Consider the following 27,184-nt stretch of genomic DNA (forward strand, 5'->3'; position numbering starts at 1 on the left):
ATCAACAGCAAAACCCTCAGAGGACGAGATGCAAAGAAAGTGGCAAGCGATTCTGAACAAGCTGCAGACCAATGACACAGCGCCTAGATTATGAGAATATGATCAACAGCCAGGTATCCACCCCTAAAGGAGGGAACAAAGCTGTAAAGACGCAATCCCACAGATTAAGGGGGACTGGGCCAGAGGGAAACCAAGAGATACACAAGTGACTGGCAAGATGGACCATGGACCTTATGGGTATATTATTGACTCACAGCCCATACGGATTACTCCTGTTGGGTGGAGTGGAAGCCTGTTAATGTTAGTTGAGACATTTACAAGGTAAATTGTGGACCCAACCACTGCATAATAACACTGTCTTCATTTCACATTTGCCAGAAAACACACAGAGCTGTAGACAACAGCAATCACTACCACCAGCAGAGATGTTTTGCTACCATACCCAACCTTACCACATACTTAACGTGAACACAAAGGGCCTTAACGGCCCAGTGAAGTGTGGCTCTGTGCTGCATATGCTCAAATACTCAAGCTGTGACATCTGCTTATTACAAGAAACTCACCTGCACAAAAGAAATTGGAACTGGCTCTGCACATGTTGGTTCACTAGAAACATCCTGCTCTCCAACCCAGCTAAGAGGTGAGCTCTGGCCATTCTACTTATCAATAAACTTAATGGCATAGTATTGTCCACTGTTGCTGAGTTCCCAGGTAGACTACTCGTGGTACGAATATTGTAACACTCACACACAATCACATGCAACATATATGCTCCTACTGATACCTAGGAAGGCTTTCTCTGTGAGGCAATATCGCAAATTCAGACAACCCCGGATGTGGAGGCACTTATGGAGGGGCTTTAACATGGTGATGAAGGGCATGGAATTTGACATATAGAATGAGGCAAAAGGGAGTCTTCTCGGAGGTGACCCATGCATGGAGAGACCACCACAGGGAATAAACTGTACTACGCATTTCTTTAAAATGAAAATATAAGTATGTATCAGGTAAGAGAAATCAATATATATATATTTCCACATGATCCACTCCAATCAGGCTAGAAGAATGACCAAAAAAAATATATATATATATAAAAAAAAAAATATATATATATAAATATCAACTATCAATATATATATATTTTACACTTTGATTTTAACATCGTGTTTTATATAAAACAATGATTGTTATTTATTGGATACTTCAATTGTTTTGATGACACTATTTGCACTTTATTTGTACTTTGCACATTGCTCTGTTGCACATTACAAACTCCATAAGGGATTATCCCGGGATGCGAGTTTTCAAAGTTCAAATCTGTTGTCTATGTCTATTGTTGATGGCATTTTACATCTGACCATATTCAACCAATGGTGTTACATTCTGAATGGCATTAGCACTTTAAATTTTGCCTCCTCCCTTGCATGCGTCATGTGACCAAGGCCTCTGTGAAGGCCGAAACGTTATGCTGAGGTGCGCCTTTTCCACAATTGAATAAAACACTGCTCACCTGCACTTTGGGTCTCCTCTCTTCTTCTGCGCCGACGGTATCCAGGATTGGGCTCCAGGCGAGAGAAAGCTGAGATTGTTTCATATATATATATATATATACCTTCCCTGACTGGGAAAGACTGAGTCGCACTAATTCACGGAGAATTTCATTCTTTATTCAAGGTTAAAATTATTGCCCAATGCATTTCGGCCATTCAATCGGCCTTCTTCGGGGGAGAGTTCTTCAGACAGCAACCGGTTTCGCCTCTTAATACCACGCCTCTTAAAATATATATATATATATATATATATATATATATATATATATATATATATATATATATATATATATATATATATATATATATATATATATATCTTCTTACTCAAACTTGCAATTCATTTGTAGAAAAAACGAGCGTGGGCCCAAAGTATTGCGCAGTCAATATCCTTTATTCAGCCACTTCTGCCACTACGCGCTTGATCACATGACAACCCTCCTGAATCAATCACCGCTATTTAAAGTGCAAAAGCATATAAAACAAAGTATGGACATGGTAAAAATACTGCATGTAATAGCCCACATATCTTAAAAAATGATAAATCATTTCTAACATTTGTTGCCTAAATTATTTAAATTTACATTCAGATTTGAATAAAGGAGAATAACTGCTTAAATGCACGTAAGTATTCAATCCATTATTGCTTCATATATCCAAATGTTGTTTATGTAAGATTTCAGCTTAAATGCTTAATTTATATGGCAATCATCAAAAAGAATTCTCCAACCATGTCCTGATACCTTGATTATTGAAAAAATCGTGCTAACCCATAATATTTTGTACATACAAAAAAATAATAATAATGTGCTGAACCTAACCCCTGAACCCAAAGAAGACATAACAATAAACAGTGCATCACTTCAGTAACTACCATATTTTACAGATATATTTTACTTATAAGTACCTCATTTGAGCGTTTCTTTATCTCATATATCTGCAAATGACATCATGTATTTTTTTCTCTCTGTTTCTTGTTGACCAAACTAAAAGCTGGAAGATATCATATCTTTATAGAGTGCAAATTTGCAAAGGACTATAAATACAATAAATACATAATAAATATAATAAATAATCAACATGCACATTCATCATAATATATTGGGATGTCTGACCATAAACATAGATGTATAAAATATACTTTCCAAAAATTCCATGTCTAAAATCCAATCATAAATATCATATATAAATACATAAATAGTCCTAAAATGTTTACCTCCATAAATAAATATATAAATATAAATATTTAAATATCTCCCTTGGAAAAAATATATATCTATACATAAAAGGCAGTGTATAGAAATTTGCGACAAATGGTTATAAAACTTTGCGCACAATTAAAGTTAACGAGTTCATATCAATTCTTTTCTGTCATAGAAACGTGTGTAAATCTTCACTGGTATTGAGTCCCCTGGGGTGTTTAGAGTCTAATTCCAGAATGTACGATGTCTCCATTCTTCTGAGTTTAAGCTCTCTATCCCCTCCTCTTTTCTGGGGGCTCACTGCGTCTATGACAAAATATTTAAGATGTTTCAAATCATTATTATGGACCTGTTTAAAAAGTCTCGCTATAGGCTAACTACCATCACTATTTGTGATTGCTCGCATGTGTTGTAAGACCCTTTTATTTGCCTGTAACTTTGTGCTTCCAATATATTGTAATTTACAACTACATGTAAAAACATATACATCATACTCTGTTCTACATGTGAGATGCTGTTCTATGCTTCACTGCTTGGTATTGAATGCCGTTGTGTAGCTGGTTGTATTCATACCATATTGGCAAGCTTTACAAGTTGCACATTTAAGGAATCCTTTTCTTGCCATCAATCATGTACCTTTTGCTCTGGTATCAAGGTTGCTACTGGTAAGCATACTTCCCATGCTGTTAGCTTTTCTAAACGAAACAGCCGGATAATTGGGTAGAAGCTTACCTATCATAGGGTAGCCTCTCGCAATTGGCCAATTTCTTTTTACAATAGACCTAATCTGTTTTCCTGTCGGGAGTAGGACAAGATCAACCTTGTCGGTTCCTCTATACCTGGCTTGATGGTCTTTTTAACCCTGTACTGCATGAGATCCATTCTGGCCATGTTCCTAGATTTGACAACAGCTTCCTCAATGTCCTGAGCTTTATACCCTCTACTGAGAAACCTCTTTCGACTTTCTTCCTGTTTCTGTTTGCAATCATCCTCCTTGCTGCATTTGCGCCTGATGCACAGCATCTCCCCGTACAGGATGCTTTTGATCAAATGCTGGGGATGTGCACTAGTCACGTGGAGAAGGGTATTCCCCGCAGTTGGTTTCCTAAACAGGGTTGTAGTCAATTTGTTGCCCACCACATTAAGTTTAACATCTAGGAATGTGACCTCATCCTTACTGATTTGGCTGGTGAACTGTAAATTGATTGAGTTTACATTCAATGCATTAATGAATTCGGTAGAACCTTCGAATTCTCCGTCCCAGACAATAAATAAATCGTCAATATAACGTAACCATATGGTAATATTGGTTTCATATGCCCGCTCATGCTGACGCATGAGGACCAGCTCCTCCCACCAGCCCATAAATAAACAGGCATAGCTGGGGGAGAAGCTGTCCCCCATTGCAACTCCCTGTATCTGCTGAAATAGTTTTCAGTCAAATAAAAACAAATTATTCTCCAAGCAGAACAGTAACATTTTCTGCAGCATGTTGGTATGTTGCGCATAAATCAAAGGTCTTCTCATGAGAAAGTATTCGATCGCCCTCATACCATCCCTATTTCTAATACATGTGTATAAGGACGAAACATCAAGTGCAATCAACAAATATGATTCCTTCCATTCAATGTCCCAGATTTTTCTCAAGAAATCACTAGTGTTCTGCACATAGGATCCCAGCCCCTTACATGTTCTTGCAAAAAGAAGTCTATATATTTTGACATATTTTCAAGAAGGCCGTCACATGCGACTATTATGGGCCTTCCTGGTGGTCTCCTTAAGTTTTTATGAACTTTATTCATTCATTGTATTTAAGCCCCCGGGTGGGCCAGGTCCCGGGGGCACTGAAAAAATGCCACGCTGCCCCTGAGACTGCCACCTCGCTAGGGCTTCATTTATGAGTTGTGGGGGGACATGCAACCCCACCCCAGCCCCGGAGACCACCACCTTCCCGGGGCTCTTAATTAAATTAAAACAAATGTGTGGGGAGGTCACAAGCCTCCCCACACGTTCCAGGACCACCACCTCACCGGGGCACTGTATATTTAAACTCGGGGGTCCGTTTATGGACCCCCAAGCCCTCCCACCACCTCCCTGGGGCTTTGAAAATTAAGGGAGGGGTCCCCCCTGTAGGAGCTGTTGATGGCCCTGGGACCCCCTGCGCAAGCTCCTGCTGTGTCCCAGGGCGCCCACCCCGGGACACTGCTGTTTGCTATGATACTGCTGTTTGCTATGACAGGGCAGGAGCTGTGCGGCTGTCATATCAAACTCTGGTTTGGAAATTCACTGAAAAAAAACACAGGCTTCAGAGACTTTATAGTTAGTTGGACATTTCACTCATACAAAACCAGTGAAATTCGGCTGTTATAGTTTGTTCATCTAACTATAACTTGCGCCTCCGCAATGCACTGCTGATGACGTCACATATTACATCATTCATGACATGGTCAGTGACATCACTGTTGACATCTCAAATGACTTCACTGATGACATCATCCACGTAATAATCTGATGCACCTCCTCATATCCTAATATAATCTTTGATACACCCACTCTAAAATACAAACTACCTTTTTCGAAACCACAGACATACCAATACCAGTTGGTACATACCCACTCGCTAATTCCTAGGTCTACACACACATCCACTCATTCAAACATTCAGTCACTCATACATGAAGTCAACCATCAATACTGCATTAACATATGCACTCACAAATCTATACAGACACTCACACACCCCCACTCATCCATAGAGTTACTCACATACCTAGTCAGTCATGCAAATAATTACTCACACTCTCATTTACTCACCTATACAGTTATACACACACCACCTCACTTATTCAAACATATACTAACACATATTTACACTCTTATATGATAACTAATACAAGTACACACTGATCCATAAAGCCACTCTCACAATCACTCACTCTCCCATATAGTCATTTATACACTCCGACACTCACATATACTTCCTTCCACTTATGCAGTTAATCACACATGTACCACTGAGGCCTCTATTCACTTACCAACACACCAATGCACACACACTCCCACCCATACAGCCTTTCACAGATGCAGTCTTGAACCCATAAACCCAGTGAATGATCCACTCACATATCTATGCACAGAGTCACATCCCGCACCCAACCCACACAGACATTCAGGCACCCATACAGATACTCAGACAACCAATTAATAACCCATATAGATCCTCATTTAGCAACTCACCAACCCATGCAACCGCTTACACACCAACTGAAAAACTAAACTGTGTGAATGTCTATCAGTCACTAACCCATGCATTCAGTAAGACACACTTAATCACTCACTTATACAGTCAGTAATGCACCTACTAAATCATCCATCCAGACACTTATACACCCATTCATTCTTCAGTACACCTTGGCACATATATAAAACATATTTAAACTTTATAGAAACACAAAGTCACTGGATGATGTCATTTGAGATATCAACTGTGATGTCATCAGTGATGTCACTGACCATGTCATGCATGATGTAATATGTGACATTATCAGCAATGCATTGTGGAGGCGCGAGTTATAGTTAGCTGAACTAACTATAACGGCCGAATTTCTCTGGTTTTGTACGAGTGATATGTCAAACTAACTATAACGTTCTTGAAACTTGTGCTTTTTCAGTGAATTTCTAAGGTTTTTTAAATGCTAATTTCTAACTATATTGTCCCTGAAATCTATCTTTTTTTCAGTGAATTTCAAATGTTTTTTCAATGCTAATTTCATGCTGAGGGTTCATGGGGGCCCAGAAGCCCTCCTGTTACCTCCGGTAAGTCTGATATAGCAGGATTCCTGAGAGGTGGTCGGAGGCTGCACCACCTTTCTCAACCATTCTGCAAACATGACTACTAGTTAAAAAAACCATAGCATGACCATAGCATAGGGATGTTATAGTTAGAAAATAGAATTGGAAAAAACTTACAAATTCACTTAAAGCAACAAAGGTTAGAGGATCGTTATAGCTATAAATTAGAATTAAAAATGCCTCAGAAATTCAGTTACAAAACCAAAGGTTACTGGGAAGTTATGGTTAGCCTCAGATTTCACTCGTACAAAACAAGTGAAATTTGGCAGTTATATTTACCTGAGCTAATTATAACTTATGCACCCGCAATGCACTCCTTATGACCTCACATATTACATAACTCGTAGTCAATGACATGACTGATGACATCATCCACCGAACCACTCACACACCCACTGACATTCCCATACAACCTCTTGTACACACACACACACACACTCCCACACAACCCCTCATATAACCATTCAGAGACCCAAACCAGTACTCACCTACCCACTTACTCCTCCACTGAGACACTCACATACCACTCACTCAATTGTACAGCCACTCACACAACCATTCACTCACCCATTTAATCACTGATACAACCAGTCCTCACCTATACAGCTACTCACACACCCACTTAAATTAACTACACAGTCACTCACACACCCACTCACTCACCCATGCAAGCACTCACCCCCCCCCACACAACCACGTACATACCCATTCACACAACTGAACAAGCAATGGCAAATCTGGTCATTCACACAGATACTTCAATGCAGCCACTCATACACCCACTCACTTAACCAAACACCAGCTCAAACAGCCACTGACTCATCCATACAGCCACTTGCACATAGAGTCACTCACCATTACAGACATTCAGACACCCACGCACTCATGCATACAATTACTATGTTATGAAGCTCAATGCACCCCAGTAAATTCCTAGTTAGCTGCACTACCTTTTAACTACATTTCTCCTACCTTGCTCTACGTAATGGCTTTGGCTCTGACCTTTTACCTAGTTAAGTGCTGAATAAATGTTGTGTGGTTTTCTTTGAAAACTAGCTTAATTTATTATGTATGAGGATAATTAGTATCGCAGCAGGATTACCATCTTCTGCATATTAAATCTGTACAAAAGTCACTGCTAATGTCATCCTTGGACCACAGGCCCGCAGTACCATGACTCATCTAGGTGGAACCCCTGAGGGTAAATTTTGGATATATAAGTGCCACGTCTTCGCTGGGCAAACAGGAGGAGAAGTTTCCATACTGACATGAGACACTGAAGTCCCTACACGCAGACACTCCAGCACGCAGTGGTCTGACATCCCTTGTGGGGTGTCCAACTCGACACCAAGACAGGGTCCTTCGTTCTCTCCCATTAGGTAATGGGGATGGCTCTTTCCTAGGGAGATTCTTGGCTCTACACCCACATACATGCTAAGTACACTTAGGTACACTTAGCTAGGGCTAGCAATCTAGGAGTATGCCGGATTACAGACATGTATCTATATATCTGCATATATTCACTGTTTTAGCAGCATGGTAGAATTCTACCTTTTACTTACTCTGTTGGTGCTTGTGATTTTATAGAACAAGTTACTTACCTTCGATAATGATGTATCTATAAAAGACATAGGTTAGTTGAAGGTTCCTTACCTTAGAATTACCCCAGGCGTAAGACTGGATCCGAAGAACTTTTTCTTAGCAGTACCCCTGTGTGTCAGTAGGCGGCGTCGGTATACTCCGCGTCTGTTGTCGGCATTGTGGTCGCCGGGATGACGTTGTGGTGCCTACTTAGATGCCCTCCCTACACGCTGACATCAGTTCTTACACAACTTTCCATGCCAGAAATGCAGAGCCATGAAAGACATTGACCACTAGGGCTCTGTAAAGGTGTCCCTATCCCTAGAAGTCAGTTTGCAGAGAGTGGAGGATGGGTGGGGTGATAAGGGATCTACAATTAACCTATGTCTCTTACAGATACATTGTTACCAAAGGTAAGTAACTTGTTCATCTGAAAGAGACAGTTGGTTGTAGATTCCTAACCTTAAAATAGATACCCCAGCAATACCACCCCCAGTGGAGGGTCTGCAAACTAAGTTTACACCAGAAAGTCCTGGAGGACAGAATGGGCAAAATAGCCCGGCTGATGTCAAGAAGTGGGATTCCATGTGCCAATGCAATGGTTGCTGCTGTAGCCCTAGAGGAATTAGCACGCAGCCCTACTGGAGGCTTCTTTTTTAATAAGCTTACAGACTTGAATACAAAGGACAACTCATCGAGAGATGGTACGCTTTTGAACAGCCCAACCTTTCTTGGCACCTACAGAGCCAACGAAGAGTTGATCATCCTCCTGGAAATCTTTTGTGTGGTCAAGGTATGTTTAGGGTCCAGATGGTGGAGAGTCTCCTTCTCCTTGGAAGGGTACGGAGGTGGGAAAAAGGTGGGCAAAGTGATCATTTGTCCTATGTAAAATGGTGTAGCCACTTTAGGAAGGAATGAGGGCCTCGTTCTAAGCACCACTTTGTGCGGATGCACAGAGAACAAAGGAGGCTTGAAAGATAGACTTTAAAGCCCACTCACCATGTGAGCAGAGGTAATGGCAACATGAAAGGCAGTTTACAGAGTGAGGGACCTGAGAGGACAGTTGTGAAGAGGCTCGACGGGAGCACACATAATATGGGTTAGAACAAGATTCAAGTCCCACTGGGGCATTATGAAAGGAGATGGAGGAAAGAGATGAGGAATGCCCTTAAAAATCTATTTACAATAGGGGACTTAAATAAAGATGGTTGATCTGGCAGTCGAAGGAAGGGAGAGATAGCTGCAATATAACCTTTAAGAGGGCCCAAAGCGGAGCCCTGCAGGGCAAAAGAAAGTATATACAAGAGCACCTCTGAAAGTGGGGCAGAAAGAGAGTCCACAGACTTTGCTGTGCACCATGCCACAAACTTGTTCCATATACAGGCGTATTCCGTTTTAGTGGAGGGACGCCTGGCTGCCAAAATGACATTACAGACTTTGGGTGGAAGGTCAAGAGCTGTCAACTTTTGCTGCTCAATCGCAACACAAGGAGGTGGAGGCTGGCTGGTTCAGGTGAAGAACTTCCCCTGCTGCTGCAACAGAAGATCCTCCCGAAGGGGCAGTCTGACTGGAGGATCGATGGCCATGCTCAGGATCTCAGGGTACCAGACTCTTCATGTCCAGTCCTGGAGCCACAAGAATAACTTGGGCCTGGTCGCTTTTGATCTTCTTCAGCACTCGGGGCAGATGTGGTACAGCTGGAAAGGCTTACAAGAGGCCACAACTGCACTCGCGATGAAAAGCGTTGCTGAGCGAATGTCGCTTTCGAAACTCCAAAACACAGACCATTGTGGATTCTCTTCAGTGGCGAATAGATCTAACCCAGGTTCTCCCCACTGCAGAAAGAAACCTTGCACCACCTCAGAGTGAAGACTCCATTTGTTATCTACCAGGCACCGATGGCCGAGTACGTCCGCACTAGTGTTCAGAGAACCTGCCACGTGTTGAACCACCAGGGTAATGCCTTAATGTTCCAGCCATGTCCAGAGGCGATATAGTGTCCATGTCCCCACCTACCCTGTTTGTTACAGTACCACATTGTGGTGTTTTTTCCCTTTGAGCGAGGGAAGGAATGCTTTCAGTGCCAGACAGATCTGGTGCCCGGACTCTGCCAGAGATGAGACCCATCTGATCTCTACCTTTCCTAGATGGCCACCCCATCCCAGGATTGATGCATCTCGCACCATTGCTAGATCTGGTTGGGGAAGGGCGAGGGATCTGCCTCCAACCCAAGCTTGGTTCGTTAGCCACCACTGCTATTGTTGTGCAGTACCCTCCGAGATCTGGACATAGTTGGGAAGATTCCCTTGATGCTGCGCCCACTGGAACTTCCGGTCCCAATGCAGAGCCTGCATATGCCATCTGGCATGATCCACCGACAGGATACAGGAGGCCTTGAGGCCCAGCAGCCTCAGGGCCATTCTCTCCGTAATCTGGGCCAGAGGCTGAAACATCGGTATCGTAGCCCAAATATCCCAGACTGGCTGCTCGGGAGTATAGGCCAGAAACTGCACTGTGTCCAGAACAGCTCAGTTGAAAGGGAGTGTCTAAGAGGGATTCTGCTGTGACTTCTACACGTTGATAGTAAACTAAGCCTGGGCGCTGAACTCCGCTCCGCCTATGGAGTTTTCCACACTCTGTTTTACGCTGAGCTCACAGAGTTCTGAAAAACTCTGCTCCGCATAGCAGAGCCGAGTTTTTTTCCTCCCTTGTGGTCATCAACATCAAGTTGGCGAGCACAAGCAAGGAAAATCCACCTCCCGGTGAGATTTTTCCTTGTTCGTGATGATCAACGTCAAGTTGGCGAGCGCGAGTGTGGAAAACCTCCCGGTGAGATTTCTCAGTGCGAGTGGTCATGTATGGACACAACGGCTCGCGTTGAGAGACTCTCTGTTCGCGTTGATAAATCGACTTGAGTGGCAGACAGGAAACAGCGACTGCTTGCGCTGTGCATGGTGCCGTTTGCAATGACTGCACAGTGTGGACAAACACCCTGCACTGAAAATCACCAGAAACGGCATTTAATTAAAGCATTCCGGCGCTTGCGGAGCTCTGGTTAGCGCAGCAGAGGTTTTTTTTTTTGCACTTCGCGGAGTTCCACATAGGGGACTCTGCAAACTTTGCCCAGGCTTATAGTGAACCCCAGCGAGTGCAGGAGTTCTGCCATAGTCTGGAGGTGGGAGACAGCCAGTCGTCGAGATAATGGGAAGACTGGAACCCCTGATCTGTGCAGATGAGCAGCAACCACCACCATAACCTTTGTGAACACCCGATGGGCACTGGTAAGGCCAAAGGGGAACACGGTGAACTGTAAATGCTTGTGGCCTACCATGAACTGTAGGTAGCTTCGGTCGGCTGGCGGGACCAGAATATGGAAATTGGCGTCCTGCAAGTCCAGTGCCACCATTCAGTCTCCAGGGTCAATGGCAGATAAGACCAGAGCATTTTGAACATCTCTTTTGGGAGCAAGTGGTTGAGGGCACGGAGGTCGACAATAGGACGCAGGCTTTTGCCCTTCTTGGGCACCTGAACAAAGCGGGAATAGCAACCACAATCTACTTCTGGTACTGGAACTCACAAGTGATCCTCCGACATGCGATCGAAAGACGGTGGCATTGAGTGAGTGGTAGTCTTGATGGGTACGGAGTAGCCCAATGGGTCTAATAGCAAAACCCACCTGTCTGACGTAATAGAATGCCAGTGGGGGAAGCGATGGTGACCCCTGCAGCCTACTGCCATTGAAGGGCCTGAAATGGCGGACTAGGAGGGTTTAGAGGCTGAGACAGGGGGAAAGGGCAGTCTAGCCTGCCCGCTGGCTCCCAGACCCATGAGGTCGCTGGGTCTGATGTCCGCAGCCACGCAGGGGCTAAGCAGCTTACGTGAACCATTGGCTAGGCTGGCCAGACGTAGCTGGGCCATGTGGCTGGGTGCCCCTTCCATAGCCACGAAAGGGGAGAAAAGCGGATGGTCGGGAAGACGCAGCGAGGCCCAAAGATTTAGCAACGGCCTGAGATCTTTAGAGCACTCCAGTGCCGAGTCAGCTTTGTCGCCAAAAAGACAATGGCCATCAAAGGTCACGTCCAGAAAAGTTGACTGGACATCTCCTGAAAAGCGGGATGTTATCAACCAGGCATTGCGCGTAAGGGCTACCGACGTGACAATCATTCTGCTGAGTGAGTCAGTGGTATCCAGCCCAGATCTGATTGTGAATTTGGCTGCATCTCTTCCATCGCCACTACCTGGGAGAGAATGGCCCAGGCCTCCTCTGGGAACCGAGACAGCACCTGAGCAACCATATCCCAGATCGTGTGGGAGTATCAACCCAAGAGGTCCGTGATATTCACGGACCGTAGTGCCAAGATGCAGGAAGAGAACATGCTCTTCCCAAGGTGTTCCAGCTTCTTGGATTCCCTATCTGGATGAGCAGAATGGAATGCGCCCTTGGAAGAAGAGGCATGGACCACCAAGCACCAAGGGGAAAGGTATTGGGTGAGGAAAACTCGGTCACCCGGGGCCTGGCGATGGCAGCAGGCACTTGTCCTTTCCACATGAGCCCCTGTGCTGGGCTTGGACAAGGTGCCCAGGGAGACATCAGTAAGGGCTTCGTTAGAGGGCAGAACAGATTCAGAGGCGGATGCGGCAGGCTGAAGCACCTCTGTCAGGAGGTTAGTCCAGACTGCCACTGAAGGGAGCTCAAGGCCCAAGACCTTGGCCGCAGTACGCACCACCACAGCCTAGGACGCTCCCTCCTCCGTAGCCATGGTAGGGGGAGAATGCACGGCAAGGCCTGGAGAAGTGTCCAGGCCACTGGCATCACCCAAGTCCTCTCTCCAGTCCGGTTCTTCCAGCTGCTCTGCTAAAGGGTCCAGTGTTCCCACCCAGTCCTCATCACCACCTTCTGGGCGGTAGGGAACACAGGGATGAACTAGGGAGCAAAAGTACCCTCCGGCATCAGATTCAACATCGATCGACCTCCGGGTCCATCTCTGGGTGAGGATGGGGATGGGCCGGCTGGGGGCATGGCTGGCACCGGGATCAGCACCGGGGAAGGTCGAGTAAGATCAACCAGCGTCGATCTGGACCCAAGCCTGGATCCGCTGGGCCCCACGGAGCCGCCAGCACCGAAGGCCCAGGGTCCTGACTGGCTCCGCAGGGCCCAAAGCTGTGCCAGCAGAGTCAGGCTGCCCAAAGATGAGGTGGAGGGCCTCGTAGAACTTCAGGAATTGGGCTGAGGATGCTCCAACACCCAGAAACAAGGGAGGTGCAGAGTCATCCCTCAAGTAGGCCTCAGAGATGGAGCCTTAAGAGCGACAATGCTCAGAGTCCTGCATCGCGTTAGATAACCAACAGGGAGAAGGCAAAGAGAGCCGGTGCTTCTCACCTTCTTCTTTTTGGACTCACCTGAAGACCTCGAAGACATGGAGTGCGACGAGGTGTGGGGGCTCTGCGAGCAGCCTCAAGACCTTCCTCTCGAACAAGACCGCCGGGCCTCCAATATCTTTCGGGACCGCTCCTGCGAAGACTTTGGATTCATGACCTGGCAGGTGGAGCATGACTTAGGGTCATGGTCGCTCTCCAGACACCAAAAACACACGAGGTGCGGATAAGTCACAGACATCAGCATGTGACAGGAGTTGCAAGGCTTGGACCCGGACGAGCGTTGGGACATCCCTCGTGTAGTAGGAGTGGATAGACTCGAAAAAGAACTCAACAAAACTTTGAAAAAGGTTAGTCAAAAAATTACTACGGGATAGCTCTCTCTGGATCTGTGTTAGGCTGGCGCGGAAAAAGAAAGAACTGACATCAGCGCATACGGGCAGCTCCTTAGTAGGCACCACAATGCCACCCCGGCCACCACGACAGACGCGGAGTCGACCAACAACACCTACCGACGCATAAGGGTACTGCTAAGAAAAAAATTCTCCTGATTCAGTCTGATGCCTGGGGGTAATTCTACGGTAAGTAATCTACCACTAATTGTCTCTTTCAGATGATATACTTCTGTCTAACAATTGCTGCAGCACATGTATTTTATACTAGAATGACGCTGGTTAACCAAATGCTTATTGAAAACGTCCCCACCATTATCCATGTGTATCTCTCTGAGACCAAGTGAACACGAGTGACTGAGCAAAAAGTATTGTTCTGTTTCCATGATCCCTGAGTGTTCAGGGTTGTCACGTACGATACTTTGCAGAAACTATTCATTCCTTTGTAAGGTTGTGGGGCTTATAGAGGCACTGTGAATTGGCTAGTGTATAGATTAAAGTATGCTTTGGGGTGTATATGGAATCAGTATTGACACCAATCCCTTAGTTTATGTTGTCTAAATTCACAGATCCTATATAGAGGTATAGGAACTACACAAAATCTATATATACATTTACCCACCCACAGAGGCACTCACACCGCCACTCACTCATCCATACAGCCACTGACACACCCACAAACTCACCAATACTGCCACTCACACAGCATCTCAGTCACCTAGACAGCTACTCAAACATTCACTTATACAACCATACAGCCACTTACACACCCATACACACAAAAATACATACAATCACACAGCCACTTCCATAATATATATTAGGAATAGTATCCCTCAGTAGTAATGCAGCTAGTATGAGAATGTAACTTTTGTAGTAGGTTAGTATATATATTTGACACCCATAAACTCTTAAAAACACTTACATTTACGTGATACCATCAGTGATGTCATTTGAGATGTCATCAGTGTTGTCACTGACCATGTAAAGAGTGATGTACTATGTGAGGTCATAAGTGGTTTTGTGGAAGTGAGTGGCTGTATGGGTGTGTGAGTGGCTGTGTGAGTGGGTGTGTGTGTGTGAGTGGTTCTGTGAATGAATTCATCAGTGATGTCATCAGTGATGTAACTGACTATGCCATAAGTGATTTCATATTAAGCTCATGAGCAGTGCATTGCGGGTGGCGTAAGTTATAGCTACTGGTTTTATACAAGGGAAATCTGAGCCTAACTATAACGTCCCTGTAACCTTTGTTTTTTCAGTAAGTTTTTCAAAACATTTATAATGGTATTTCCTAACTATAATGTCCCAGTAACCTTTGTCTTTCTCAGTGATTTTTTTAAATGTAATATCATATTAAATTATTATAAATGTAATGCTATCGCCGCCGCAAACAGCAGAGGGTTGGCCGCACTGCTTGCAGCCAACCCCACGCCGCGCACAGATGATTTCCTTAAAGAAATCTGTGACTACATGAATCTCCGTATGCTGAAGACTATGAGACAACAAAGGGGACAATCTCCACCAAGCAAGGTACTTCCTTTTAACTATATGAAGTAAGTGCTTCTTAGTTTGATGGAGATGTCCTCAAATACCTCTGCATCGAGAACGCGTCAGCAACATTGGCAGGAAACGTGCTCGGGTGGCCTTTAGATAAGCTGTCTATCAACATGGGATAGGGCAGGATGAACTTAGCTTCCTACTAAGGTGGATGAGGTGGGGCCACATGAGAGGAGCTTGCAAGTTATTTTGCGATTTGCACACTCATAGCAATTTAAAAGTAGAACCACAGAGTCTTCTCTCACCAGGGCAGAACAAGAAAGAACTTCCTCATCACAGTCACTACAGATTGCATCCCAATAGATCAACGATACATTCATCTCCCTCAAGGATTTCAGATTGTTTCTCAATGTGGAATTGCCAAGAAAACAGACATACATTGTCTTTACAGAGCCCAAGAAGCAAGCATCATTTGTCCGTTAAAGAAGTGGAGCTTTAGCTGGGGCACCTGCTATGGTTATATTTGTACGTGCTTGTGTTGAGGTTTACTTTCTGTGAAATGATCATCAGGGCCAGAATGTAACCTCACCTGCTGGTTTATCCAGCTGGAGTACTTTCTACTGGTTAATTAATAAGTGCTACCTTGTTGGGTAAATCTCTAGTGCATATTCGGCACTACAGTTATGTTATGGACCATAAGGAAATGTCTCTAGTGACCTTGTGTGGGTTTAATTTTGTTCATGACTACAAAGAGGCCACTGGGGGAACCCCAATACCACCACAGCCGATGCTGGCTCCCAACCTCCAGCAGGAGCAGGCATTGCTCCTGCTTCTAGCGAGCAGGAAAAAATACTCCTGGCGCATGTCAGCAATATTTTCATCTGTTTCCCTGCCTGCTTGACAGCGGGGAGGAAAATAGATGAAAAGTCTGCTCTAAGCTGGTGGGCACCTTTTTGAAACTGCCACCAGCTGGGAGCAGACTTTGTGTTTGCTCTCGCTTGGCGGGAGCTTTAAATTGCTACTGCCAAGTAAGAGCACAGAAAGGTTTACCTACCCGTGCTTGTGTTGGTAGGGAATTCGCTATGTCCTAGAGGTGGGCACCCCTGGGCATAGCTGAGCCTGCCCTTGGGGGATGGGGTCCCCAGGGCCATTAATATCTCTAGGAGGGGTGTTGCAGAACCCCCTCCCTTTTAAATGCATGGCCAGCCCCAAGGGGATGAGGTGCCAGAGGCCTGTCGGGCACGGGTATTGGGGCTAAATGGCCCCCTTCCATTTTAAATCCACAGCCTTGCCCCGGGGAGGAGCTGGTCCCCAGGGTGAAATACAGCCAGGGAGGGAGGTCCGCCTCCCATTTCTGGAAATCAGCCTGGCCCCAGGGAGGGGAGCCATACGTGCCCTCCTGACCCCCTTTATAATATTAACACTACACCCTCCACTGGGACATGGCCCACCCAGACGGCATATAAAAACAAGAGAGGGAGTCCACGCTTGTTCCCCCCACCCACCAATTTGGCAGCAGATCTACTGCAATTTCATGACAAAATTGAAGAAGAAAAAAAGATTTTTGGCCCCTGTGGCATTCTCTATGAGACCCTACCACAAGGCCTAGAGGATCAGGGTACTCCTAACCTGCACCCTCGTGTGTTTTTTTGGCCTTTTCTTCTGACTTGGCTGAGTCAGAGGCCAAAGATGGTTGCCAATACTTACTGGTTGAAGTGTTGACCGCCAATCAAATCTCAGCATGAGATCTGTCGGGTCAGTAGAGGATTCATGTCCCTAGATATCTATATTTCTTTTTTCTTAAATAACTCCAAAACTACTCAAGAGATTTACACATAATTACAAAAAGATCTCTTTCTGGACCAAGAGCTATCGTTCTGACAAATTTGATGTAATTCTGCCCAGCAGTTCGTGATATAGTTCTGTCTAAAATACCTATGGGAAATTGCATGGGGAAATGCATTTTGGGTCACCCCCTTTTTCACGGCACCCGTTTGACGAATCACCCTGAAACTTTTCACACAGCAGCTGAACTCAGTTGCGTACTAGGTGTGAAACTTTAGTGAAGATTCGTCGAGTGGCGCAAAGTTATTTGCAGAAAAAAATCACTTTTACAATGGAAACTAGTTACTAACTATAACCACCTAGTGGCGACCACCAGTAGGTAAGATATAAATATATATATATATATATGTTCACTAAAAAAACCATAGGTTTCACACATCTTATAGTTAGCTGGACATTTCACTCATACAAAACCATTGAAATTCCCCCGTTATAGTTAGTTCAGCTAACTATAACTTGCGCGCCCGCAATGCACTGCTAATGACGTCACATATTACATCACTCATGACATGGTCAGTGACATTACTCATGACATCACTGATGACATGTCAAATGACAGGGGGAATTAGTTCCCCCTCTGCAAATGCGCCAGGGGGCACGTTTGCAGAGTGGTGCAATCCGTCATTTGTTTTTATCGGCAGGGTACGCGTACCCTACGCGTATACCGCAATTTTTTCAAAAAAATGTGGGGGCCTTGGGGGTCCTGGTGGGACCCCCTAATCAGGCCTAGGGGGTCAGTGTGTTTCTACCCTGCCCCCATTCGCAGTTTTCGCGTTTCTTTTTCTATTTTCTTGTGCCTCTAGGCACAAGATGGCTGCCAACACTTCCTGGATTGGAATGTTGACAGACAGTTTACAGCCAATTAGCATGCAGCTCGTGCTCGTAATGGTACGCTACTATCCTCGGACAGTACAACTTCGCAAATATATCTATGATTTTACTTTTGATTTTCTAAGGAACTACTGTACGGATTTACACCATTTAACAAAAAGCTTAATCTGCAAAACAAACTCTACCTTTTTGCCAAATTTGGTGTAATTCCGTTCAGCATTCGGGCTGTAGCCTCACGTAAAGGTCCCTATCGAACATTGCATGGGGAAAACATGCTTTGAGACCCCCTTCTTTCTCAGCCCCCGCGTCACCAATCACCCCTAAACTTTCAGGGATGGAGCGGAACTGAGCAGGCCATCTTCTTGGAAAATTGCTGGGACGCGTTTCGCAGCCTGGTGAACAGGCGAAACGCGTCCCAGCAGCCGACTTGTGTAATAAACCTTTGAAAAAGCAGAACATGGCGCCGTCTCCCTGTACCTGTGTGTAGAGGAGTGTTTGATATATATATATATGGTGTGAACAAGAGTACATCGTACTCGAAACGCGTCATTAAAAGGTTGCAATAAATTTTACATCTTGTCTGAAACGTGGGGTTCTGCTTCTTCTTTCGCCACGCCGTCGGCATGGAGGTTCGAGGATTTGTGGCATATATATATATATATATATATATATATATATATATATATATATATATATATATATATATATATATATATTCACTGAAAAAACCATAGGTTATAGACCATATATAGTTAGGAATTAGCATTTACAAAACCTTGAAAATTCACTGAAAAAACCATAGGTTATAGACCATATATAGTTAGGAATTCGCATTTACAAAACCTTATTTTACTCACACAAAACCATTGAAATTCCATATATAGTTAGTTGCACTAACTATATATCGCGCACCCGCAATCCACTGCTGATGATGTCACATATTACATCATTCATGACATGGTCAGTGACATCACTGATGACATCACTGATGACATCTCAAATGACATCTCAAATGACATCACTGATGACATCACTGATGACATCTCATTTGACATTACTGATCACATCACTGATGATATAATTCATGTGATAATACGATGAACCTCTTCAGACTCTAATATAACCTTAGATACAATCAGTGTAAACAGGCACTCACAGACTGTCACTCATCCATGGAGTTACTCACACACCTAGTCAGTCATGCAAAGAATCAATCACACCTCCATTTCCTCAACTATACAGTTATACAAACTTTACTTATTCAAACATATACTAACACATATTTACTCTCTTATACAATCCCTGATACAAGTTCACAATGATCCATACAGCCACTCACACATTCACTGGCTCTTATGCACAGTTATTTATATATGTCAACTCTCACATGTACTGTGTTTTACATATGTACTTACTTTGACATGTAGCACTGAGATATCCATTCACTCACCAATACACTCATGCACACAGTCAACCGCCCATACAGCTGTTTCCACATGCACTTTTGAAACCATACATCTAGTGAATCAACTGCTCACACATCTATGCACAGTCATACACCTCCCTGCCACCCACACACACACTGAGTCTCCCATACAAATACTTGGGCAACCAATCAATAACCCATATAGTTACTCATATAGCTACTTATCAACACATGCAACAGTTTACAGAACAACAGACATAATGATGCACAAATTAAGACAGTTTAGTCACTAACCCATGCACTCAGTGAGACACATTTAATCACTCACTCATACAGTCAGTCATGCACCTACTAAATCCTTCATCCAGACACTTATACATCCACTCATTCTTCAATATGTAAGACATATTTTAACTTTACAGAAACATACAGTCACTGGATGTTGTCATCAGTGATGTCATCAGTGATGTCATTTGAGATGTCATCAGTGATGTCATCAGTGATGTCATCAGTGATGTCACTGACCATGTCATGAATGATGTAATATGTGACATCATCAGCAGTGGATTGCGGGTGCACGATATATAGTTAGTGCAACTAACTATATATGGAATTTCAATGGTTTTGTGTGAGTAAAATAAGGTTTTGTAAATGCGAATTCCTAACTATATATGGTCTATAACCTATGGTTTTTTCAGTGAATTTTCAAGGTTTTGTAAATGCTAATTCCTAACTATATATGGTCTATAACCTATGGTTTTTTCAGTGAATTTTCAAGGTTTTGTAAATGCTAATTCCTAACTATATATGGTCTATAGCCTATGGTTTTGTCAGTGAATATATATATATACATACATATATAAACATATATCATCTGTATATCTATATAAATACAAACATAAATGCATGCATACATATACTTATATGCATACAGATGCATGTTATTTACATGAAAGTTGAAAAAATACTAATAAAAGCAAAGCTAAAAAGCCACCTCATTACAAACAGAATGGCTTTAACTTAAACGAGGGCGAGATCTATTGCATTTTCAATGCTTGTTTACTTTGGTTCCATCAAGAAGGCATTCAGATGTGTCACACATTGGCCATCAATTCTGAATGTTAGCACTCTAGTTGCACATTAGATCACTGTAGTAAAGCTACTGCTCACCAGGGACGTCTGCTGCTGGTATTCAAAGTGCATGTTTCAGTCTGCATGTCAGAATTTTTTTAATGAAATAGAAGAGGATTTGAGAAGTCACTCAAAATGATCCCTAATTTTTCTTTCTGAAGCACTAATCATACTTTCTATGGCAAAATTAACCCCCTCATGTTGTTCCTTTTTAAATTGAGTGTTTTCAGACTTACCACTTCATTCCAATCAAGATGGCTTCTGGTGTACCATACTTTTGTCATAAGTAAGACTGTTAGCGCTCTAGTTGTTCTTTAGAACACTCTGGGACATTCTGTCATTGGGCTATACTTGGGGTACATCTGGGTGATATTTGGGCTACATTTAGGCTCTTTTGTCTCTGGTGGCCATCTTGGGAGACTGTATGTCAGAATTTTTTAATGAAATTGAAGAGGGTTTGAGAAGTCACTCAAAATGTGCCCTAATTTTTCTTTCTGCAGCACTAATCATAATTCATATGGCAAAATATACCCCCTCATTTTGTTCCTTTTTAAATTAAATGTTTTAAGAGTTACCACTTTATTCCAATCAAGATGGCTTCAGGTGTGCCATACCTTTGTAATAAGTAGGACTGTTAGCGCTCTAGTTGTTCTTTAGAACACTTTGGGACATTCTGTCATTGGGCTATACTTGGGCTACATCTGGGTGATATTTGGGCTACATTTGGGCTCTTTTGTCTCTGGTGGCCATTTTGGGAGACTGCATGTCAGAATTTTTTAATGAAATAGACGAGGATTTGAAAAGTCACTCAAAATGTGCCCTAATTTTTCTTTCTGCAGCACTAATAATACCTTCTAATGCATAATATACCCCTCATTTTGTTCCTTTTTAAATTAAATGTTTTAAGAGTTACCACTTTATTCCCATCACGATGGCTCCAGGTGTGCTATACCTTTGTAATAAGTAGGACTGTTAGCGCTCTAGTTGTTCTTTAGAACACTCTGGGACATTCTGTCATTGGGCTATACTTGGGCTACATCTGGGTGATATTTGGGCTACATTTGGGCTCTTTTGTCTCTGGTGGCCATTTTGGGAGACTGTATGTCAGAATGTTTTAATGAAATAGAAAAGGATTTGAGAAGTCACTCAAAATGTGCCCTAATTTTTCATTCTGCAGCACTAATCATACTTTCTATGGCAAAATATACCCCCTCATGTTGTTTCTTTTTAAATTAAATGTTTTAAGAGTTACCACTTTATTCCAATCAAGATGGCTTCAGGTGTGCCATACCTTTGTAATAAGTAGGACTGTTAGCGCTCTAGTTGTTCTTTAGAACACTCTGGGACATTCTGTCATTGGGCTATACTTGGGCTACATCTGGGTGATATTTGGGCTACATTTGGGCTCTTTTGTCTCTGGTGGCCATTTTGGGAGACTGCATGTCAGAATGTTTTAATGAAATAGAAAAGGATTTGAGAAGTCACTCAAAATGTGCCCTCATTTTTCATTCTGCAGCACTAATCATACTTTCTATGGCAAAATATACCCCCTCATGTTGTTTCTTTTTAAATTAAATGTTTTAAGAGTTACCACTTTATTCCAATCAAGATGGCTTCAGGTGTGCCATACCTTTGTAATAAGTAGGACTGTTAGTGCTCTAGCTGTTCTTTAGAACACTCTAGGAGGCTGCAGGAGAACACAAAGGAATCAACTGACAGTCTCTGTCCTTGTTGGATGTACATGTTTTACTGAGAATGTCAGACTTCATTTTCACATGACTGAGAAAGATAATGTGAATTTACAGAAAATATGCTTTCAGTTTAGCTTATAGATCCCCTTCCAAAACACTGTGGGAAAATCATGAGATATTAGTTTTCTTTCAAACAATATTCATGATATCACAGCAGAAGGTTTTTTCACATGGTAAAATCACCTTAGAACCCACCACAATTCCTAAAACGAGTATGTTACCATCAACAAATGATTTATAATGTAACTAAAGTCCTAAAACCCTCTATTAACTACAATGCTTTTTAATGAGATGCTATCATGTATATTGGTCCCAAGATGGCTGCTAACACTTCTTGGATGAAGTGCTGACAGCCAATCAGATCAGATGTGTGGTTAGGCTCCGCCCAGATATATATCTTTTTTTGAACCTAAATTACTCAAAATCCACTGGAGCACATATATTGAGACCTAGCAAAGGCACATCGGGCTAACAGTCCCTACAATTTTGCCAAGTTTCGTGCAAATCCATTCAGCCGTTCGAGCTAAAAGTGAGGCCAACCGCCCTATGGAAATTAACATGGGAAAAACGTGTTTTGGGACCCCCCTTTTTTCTCGCCCCCCCCTTGATGATACCCCCCCAAATTGTCAGGGGCTGCTCAGAAACAAAATGTTCCATTTTCCTGAAAATTTCAGCCAATTCCGTCCACAAACGCCAAAGTTATTAGACATAGAATTTTCAAAAATACCATAGAGAAAAAATCCTAACTATATATACCTACTGGCGACCGCCAGTAGGTAATATATATATACATATATATATATATATATATATATATATATATATATATATATATATATATATATATATATATATAGATATATATATATATATATATCTATATATATATATATATATATATATATATATATATATATATATATATATATATATATATATATATATATACATATATATAGGCGTTTTCAGGGTTATTGGGTAAATAATGGTGGTATGGGTGTTTCTTAAGGTTTAGGGTGGGTAAGGGTATTGGGTGGTAAGAAAGCTTTTAGGGCTTAGGTATGGTTAAGGTATTCAGTGATAAGTGTGTTTTCAGGGATTAGGCTCCTATCCAAATCCGATGATAGGCTCATGGTCTCTGATGTATATATGCTACTGCTCAGAGCGTCCTCCAACCACAAATGGCAGCTCAAAAGAAATGGGAAACAAAATTAGAATGCACACTCACAGACAAGGAATGCCGAAAAATATTTCACGGCAAACTTACAACAGCAACCAATGCTACAGGATGGTAAGCCATGATTACAGTTATTCACTACTGGTACTACACACCTGCCCAGTCTACAACTGGTTCCCATATAAATCCCCGGGGTGTTGGAGAAGGTGAGCTCATTTGGTACCCTCATGCACCTCTTATGGCATTGCCCAAAGCTACAGCCGTATTGTACAGCAGTACTTAATAGCAGTAAAAAATGTTCCACACAGAAATGCCCCTATTCTCAGCCTATACAATACTGAGACTGCCCAACTAACTCACACTTCCTCTGCACTCACACTGAGGGAGCGAGATGGCTCTGACCGTAGCCGCAGCTAGACAGGTAATCTTAGCTTCATGGGGCTAGGACATGGTTCCTGATTATGGGGCTACACAGTCTGAAAATTGATAAAGATGGAAAACATTCTGCAACACTGGAGTCAAAAGAGGCCTACTTTGACTTCGTCAAACAAGAATATAGAGAACTTACGTGCCCCAGATGTCTCATGGTGCTCCAACTTACAACCTAAAATATCACTGCTCAGTGATGGAGAGTGATGTGGGAGGTGTTGTTTGGTGGGTGAGGGAGAGAGCAGAGGCTCATTTGGGGAGTGAGCCTCGTTTTTTGGTCTTCCTACTTTTTATTGTTTAAGCAACAAACTGTATATCATGCCCACCGGCCTTTGGATATAGGTTTATGTTTCCTTTTCCTTTCAGCCAAGAATTTAGATAGGCAAATACTATTTCTATAGCTATAGGTGATCAGTGCCGGCAATGAACCTCAGTGCATGAAACATATATTTATTTGCATCAGCCTTTTTACAGAGCAATGCAGTGCAAATGGGTGAGGTGGTCATTCATCAAAAAATAGCATACGTTCACATTTTAAAGCCACATACATTTGTTATAATCTTAGGATGACTGCATGCCTAGTCGTATTTATAGATGTTGCTTCTAAGCCAGTCTCTTCACATTTTTTCACAAGTTTTCTTAAATATTCTACAATGAGTAAGGATTGTTGTTTGGTTAACTGCTGTACACACAACACATGGACTAAAACAGCTTGGACCAAAGTTACATGTGTGAGCTAATGTGTTTCTAACTAAAACCAGTTTAGCGTTGACAGTTGGTTTGTTAGCGCCTTGCGGAAGCTCATTCTGGGATCAAATCAACACTGTGGGGCATATTATCAATGGGGTTTATCTCCGCATTTTTGGCCTTAAAAGCCAAGAAAGCAGAGATAAAATGATCTCCCTATTTCCTAGCTGTCGCTAACACCAGTTAGCGACAGCAAGTAGGAGATAGCGACCATCTTGGGCCCCACTTTGCATGTCAGTGATATTTATCACTAATGACATGCAAAGTGGGCGTGCCAAGATGTTAGCGACTGGAAACAGTCGCTAACATCGCTATCTCCTATTACCAACTTTTGGAGATATTTGCGCTAAGCGCGAATATCTCCAAAAGCTAACACCTGCCCTGAGCAGTTCTTAGCCATGTTATCCAATGGGAGGTGGATAACATGGCTAAGAGCATTAGCTCGGTAATGCATGAATATCGCTGACTTTTCAGCGATATTCATGCATTGCGGCCGATTTTTATCGCATTTGCGATAAACCTTGGTAATACCAAGGTTTATCTGCGATAAAAATCGCCGCAGCTCAGCTGTAAATTTTTGTCTCTAACCAAGCAATAGCAATAATTATCGCTATTGCTTGGTAATATGCCCATGTGTTCTTTTCTCCAATGCCTAGCATTGTAGAAACTGATAATCTGGAAATATATATTATTGGTGAGAGGAAACGGCACAAGAAACATCATCATCTCTAACATGTACAGTCTCTTATCCTTTCCATGCAGTGCCATCAGGTCATACATAACAAGTGTAATCTCAATTTCTTTTTACATACAGAGTAATATAGAGCGAGCTGTACCTGTGCAAGCGACTCCTCCAAAGACCCAGCACTGCCCATATTTAACAGATTTGTACCCTCCTTTCTTCCACCGCTTGAGGATATCAACACTTCCAACCCACGCCTCAGGGTGCACACCTCGGCGATAGGATCCGTCCCACCTGCCCATCAATACGCCCTTATCATCCAAACTGTTGATCTGTGGGATGATTAGTCGAGGCATTACTTTGATAAGCATTTGAACTATGAAGAAGAAACTGACAAAATTGTAAGCAACATGCATCTGTTGGGAATCTTTGCTATTCTCTCAGCATGTTCCCTCATTTACACTTCAGAACTAGCCACATGTGAACATTCTTTGAAAAATAAACCTGCAAACTGTCCAACCTCTGCTTATGTATTCTCTCATTTCTTACTTAATCTGAATGGATTTAACCATCTTCAAAGAATGCAACACCTGCCAGCATAGCGCTATGCAGCACACTAAGCAATGTACCTAGCAAAAGCCTTGTTAAGGTAGTAAGAACTGATATGAAGTCGTATTTATTAAAGCATGCAGGTGCAGTCTAATGTCATATAAGAACTGTGGAGAAGGAATGATATATGAAATATGGGAAATACCTGGAGGGGGTGGTTGGGGCAAAGAGGTCAGGGGAAAAGCAAAGACGAGAATCTCAGAAGGTAAAAGCAAAGTAATTCTTTCCTGCATGAATCAACACATTCTTTTTTATTATTTTAATTTTATCTCCCATAATACAATCCAGTAGTAACCAGTAACTAGAATTTAACTCTGATATAATAGAGCTCGGAAAAGTTAGTTGTTCTGAGGTGGCATTGGTTCAATCTAGCAATGCATTAAGCAAATAAAGAATACATTTGAGACTCAACATTGCTCTGATTTTCCTTCAATAACAACAACATATCTTCCACTCTATCACAACCTCTCATCTGCTACATAGTGCAATCCCAGTATAATTCTTTTTTCCAGTAAGCAATGGAAATTGACACTGAATCCTTGGGTTTGCAGTCTCTGGACTTGAGCAGAGGAGAGGTAGGTGGAACACACTAACGGAAGTCCTTGCATACAGATGGGTACACACACCGCAGAGCGGTCGACTTTAAAGTGAAATCTGATGCCCATACTTTGGAGGAGGGTAAGCTGCAATTCCCTTCAACTATCCTCTAGGCATGGGGGGAGTGGCCAAGCTAGATGGCTGACAGGATGCACTAGTGAGGAGCTCCCCAGTTCCCTTTTTCAATCCTTTATAACCCTGATATTACTGCTATTTCCCCACCTGATGGCTCTAAACAAAGCTCCCCCAGAATGGTGCGCATACAGCGACCCTGTCAGTGGATGCAGATGAAGAGCTGAAAGGTTGTTAAACGTGGCCAGTCTAGTGGTGGCACCTGAGAGCCTTGTCGGTGTTCGAGACTAAGAACACCACTGGGGCAGCATCAGACCCTCTGGGTTGCAAGCTGCAGCAGACACCAAGGGCGCCACCTGACAGCAGGGCGGCAAACGCAGCTCCCCAGAGGGCTGGACTGAATTGGCTTGATGCATCACATCATGGATTCCACT

At 43.0% G+C, this 27,184-nt stretch overlaps 1 protein-coding gene across 3 annotated transcripts in view; it reads right to left on the bottom strand.

The window, feature by feature from the left end:
- LOC147705976 (protein-glutamine gamma-glutamyltransferase 6-like) overlaps positions 1-27,184 on the bottom strand; it is a 362,985-nt gene that overhangs the window by 80,419 nt on the left and 255,382 nt on the right. For all 3 annotated transcript variants that reach the window (XR_015297612.1, XM_086932433.1, XM_086932432.1), the window contains exon 6: positions 25,627-25,804. Coding sequence is in view for 2 of the 3 variants with exons in the window: in XM_086932433.1 (XP_086788559.1) it covers positions 25,627-25,804 (178 nt within the window). In the remaining variant the exon portion in view is untranslated. The remainder of the gene's footprint in view (positions 1-25,626; positions 25,805-27,184) is intronic.

This window comes from Lissotriton vulgaris, chromosome 7 (assembly GCF_964263255.1).
Source record: "Lissotriton vulgaris chromosome 7, aLisVul1.2, whole genome shotgun sequence".
Lineage (NCBI taxonomy): Eukaryota > Metazoa > Chordata > Amphibia > Caudata > Salamandridae > Lissotriton > Lissotriton vulgaris.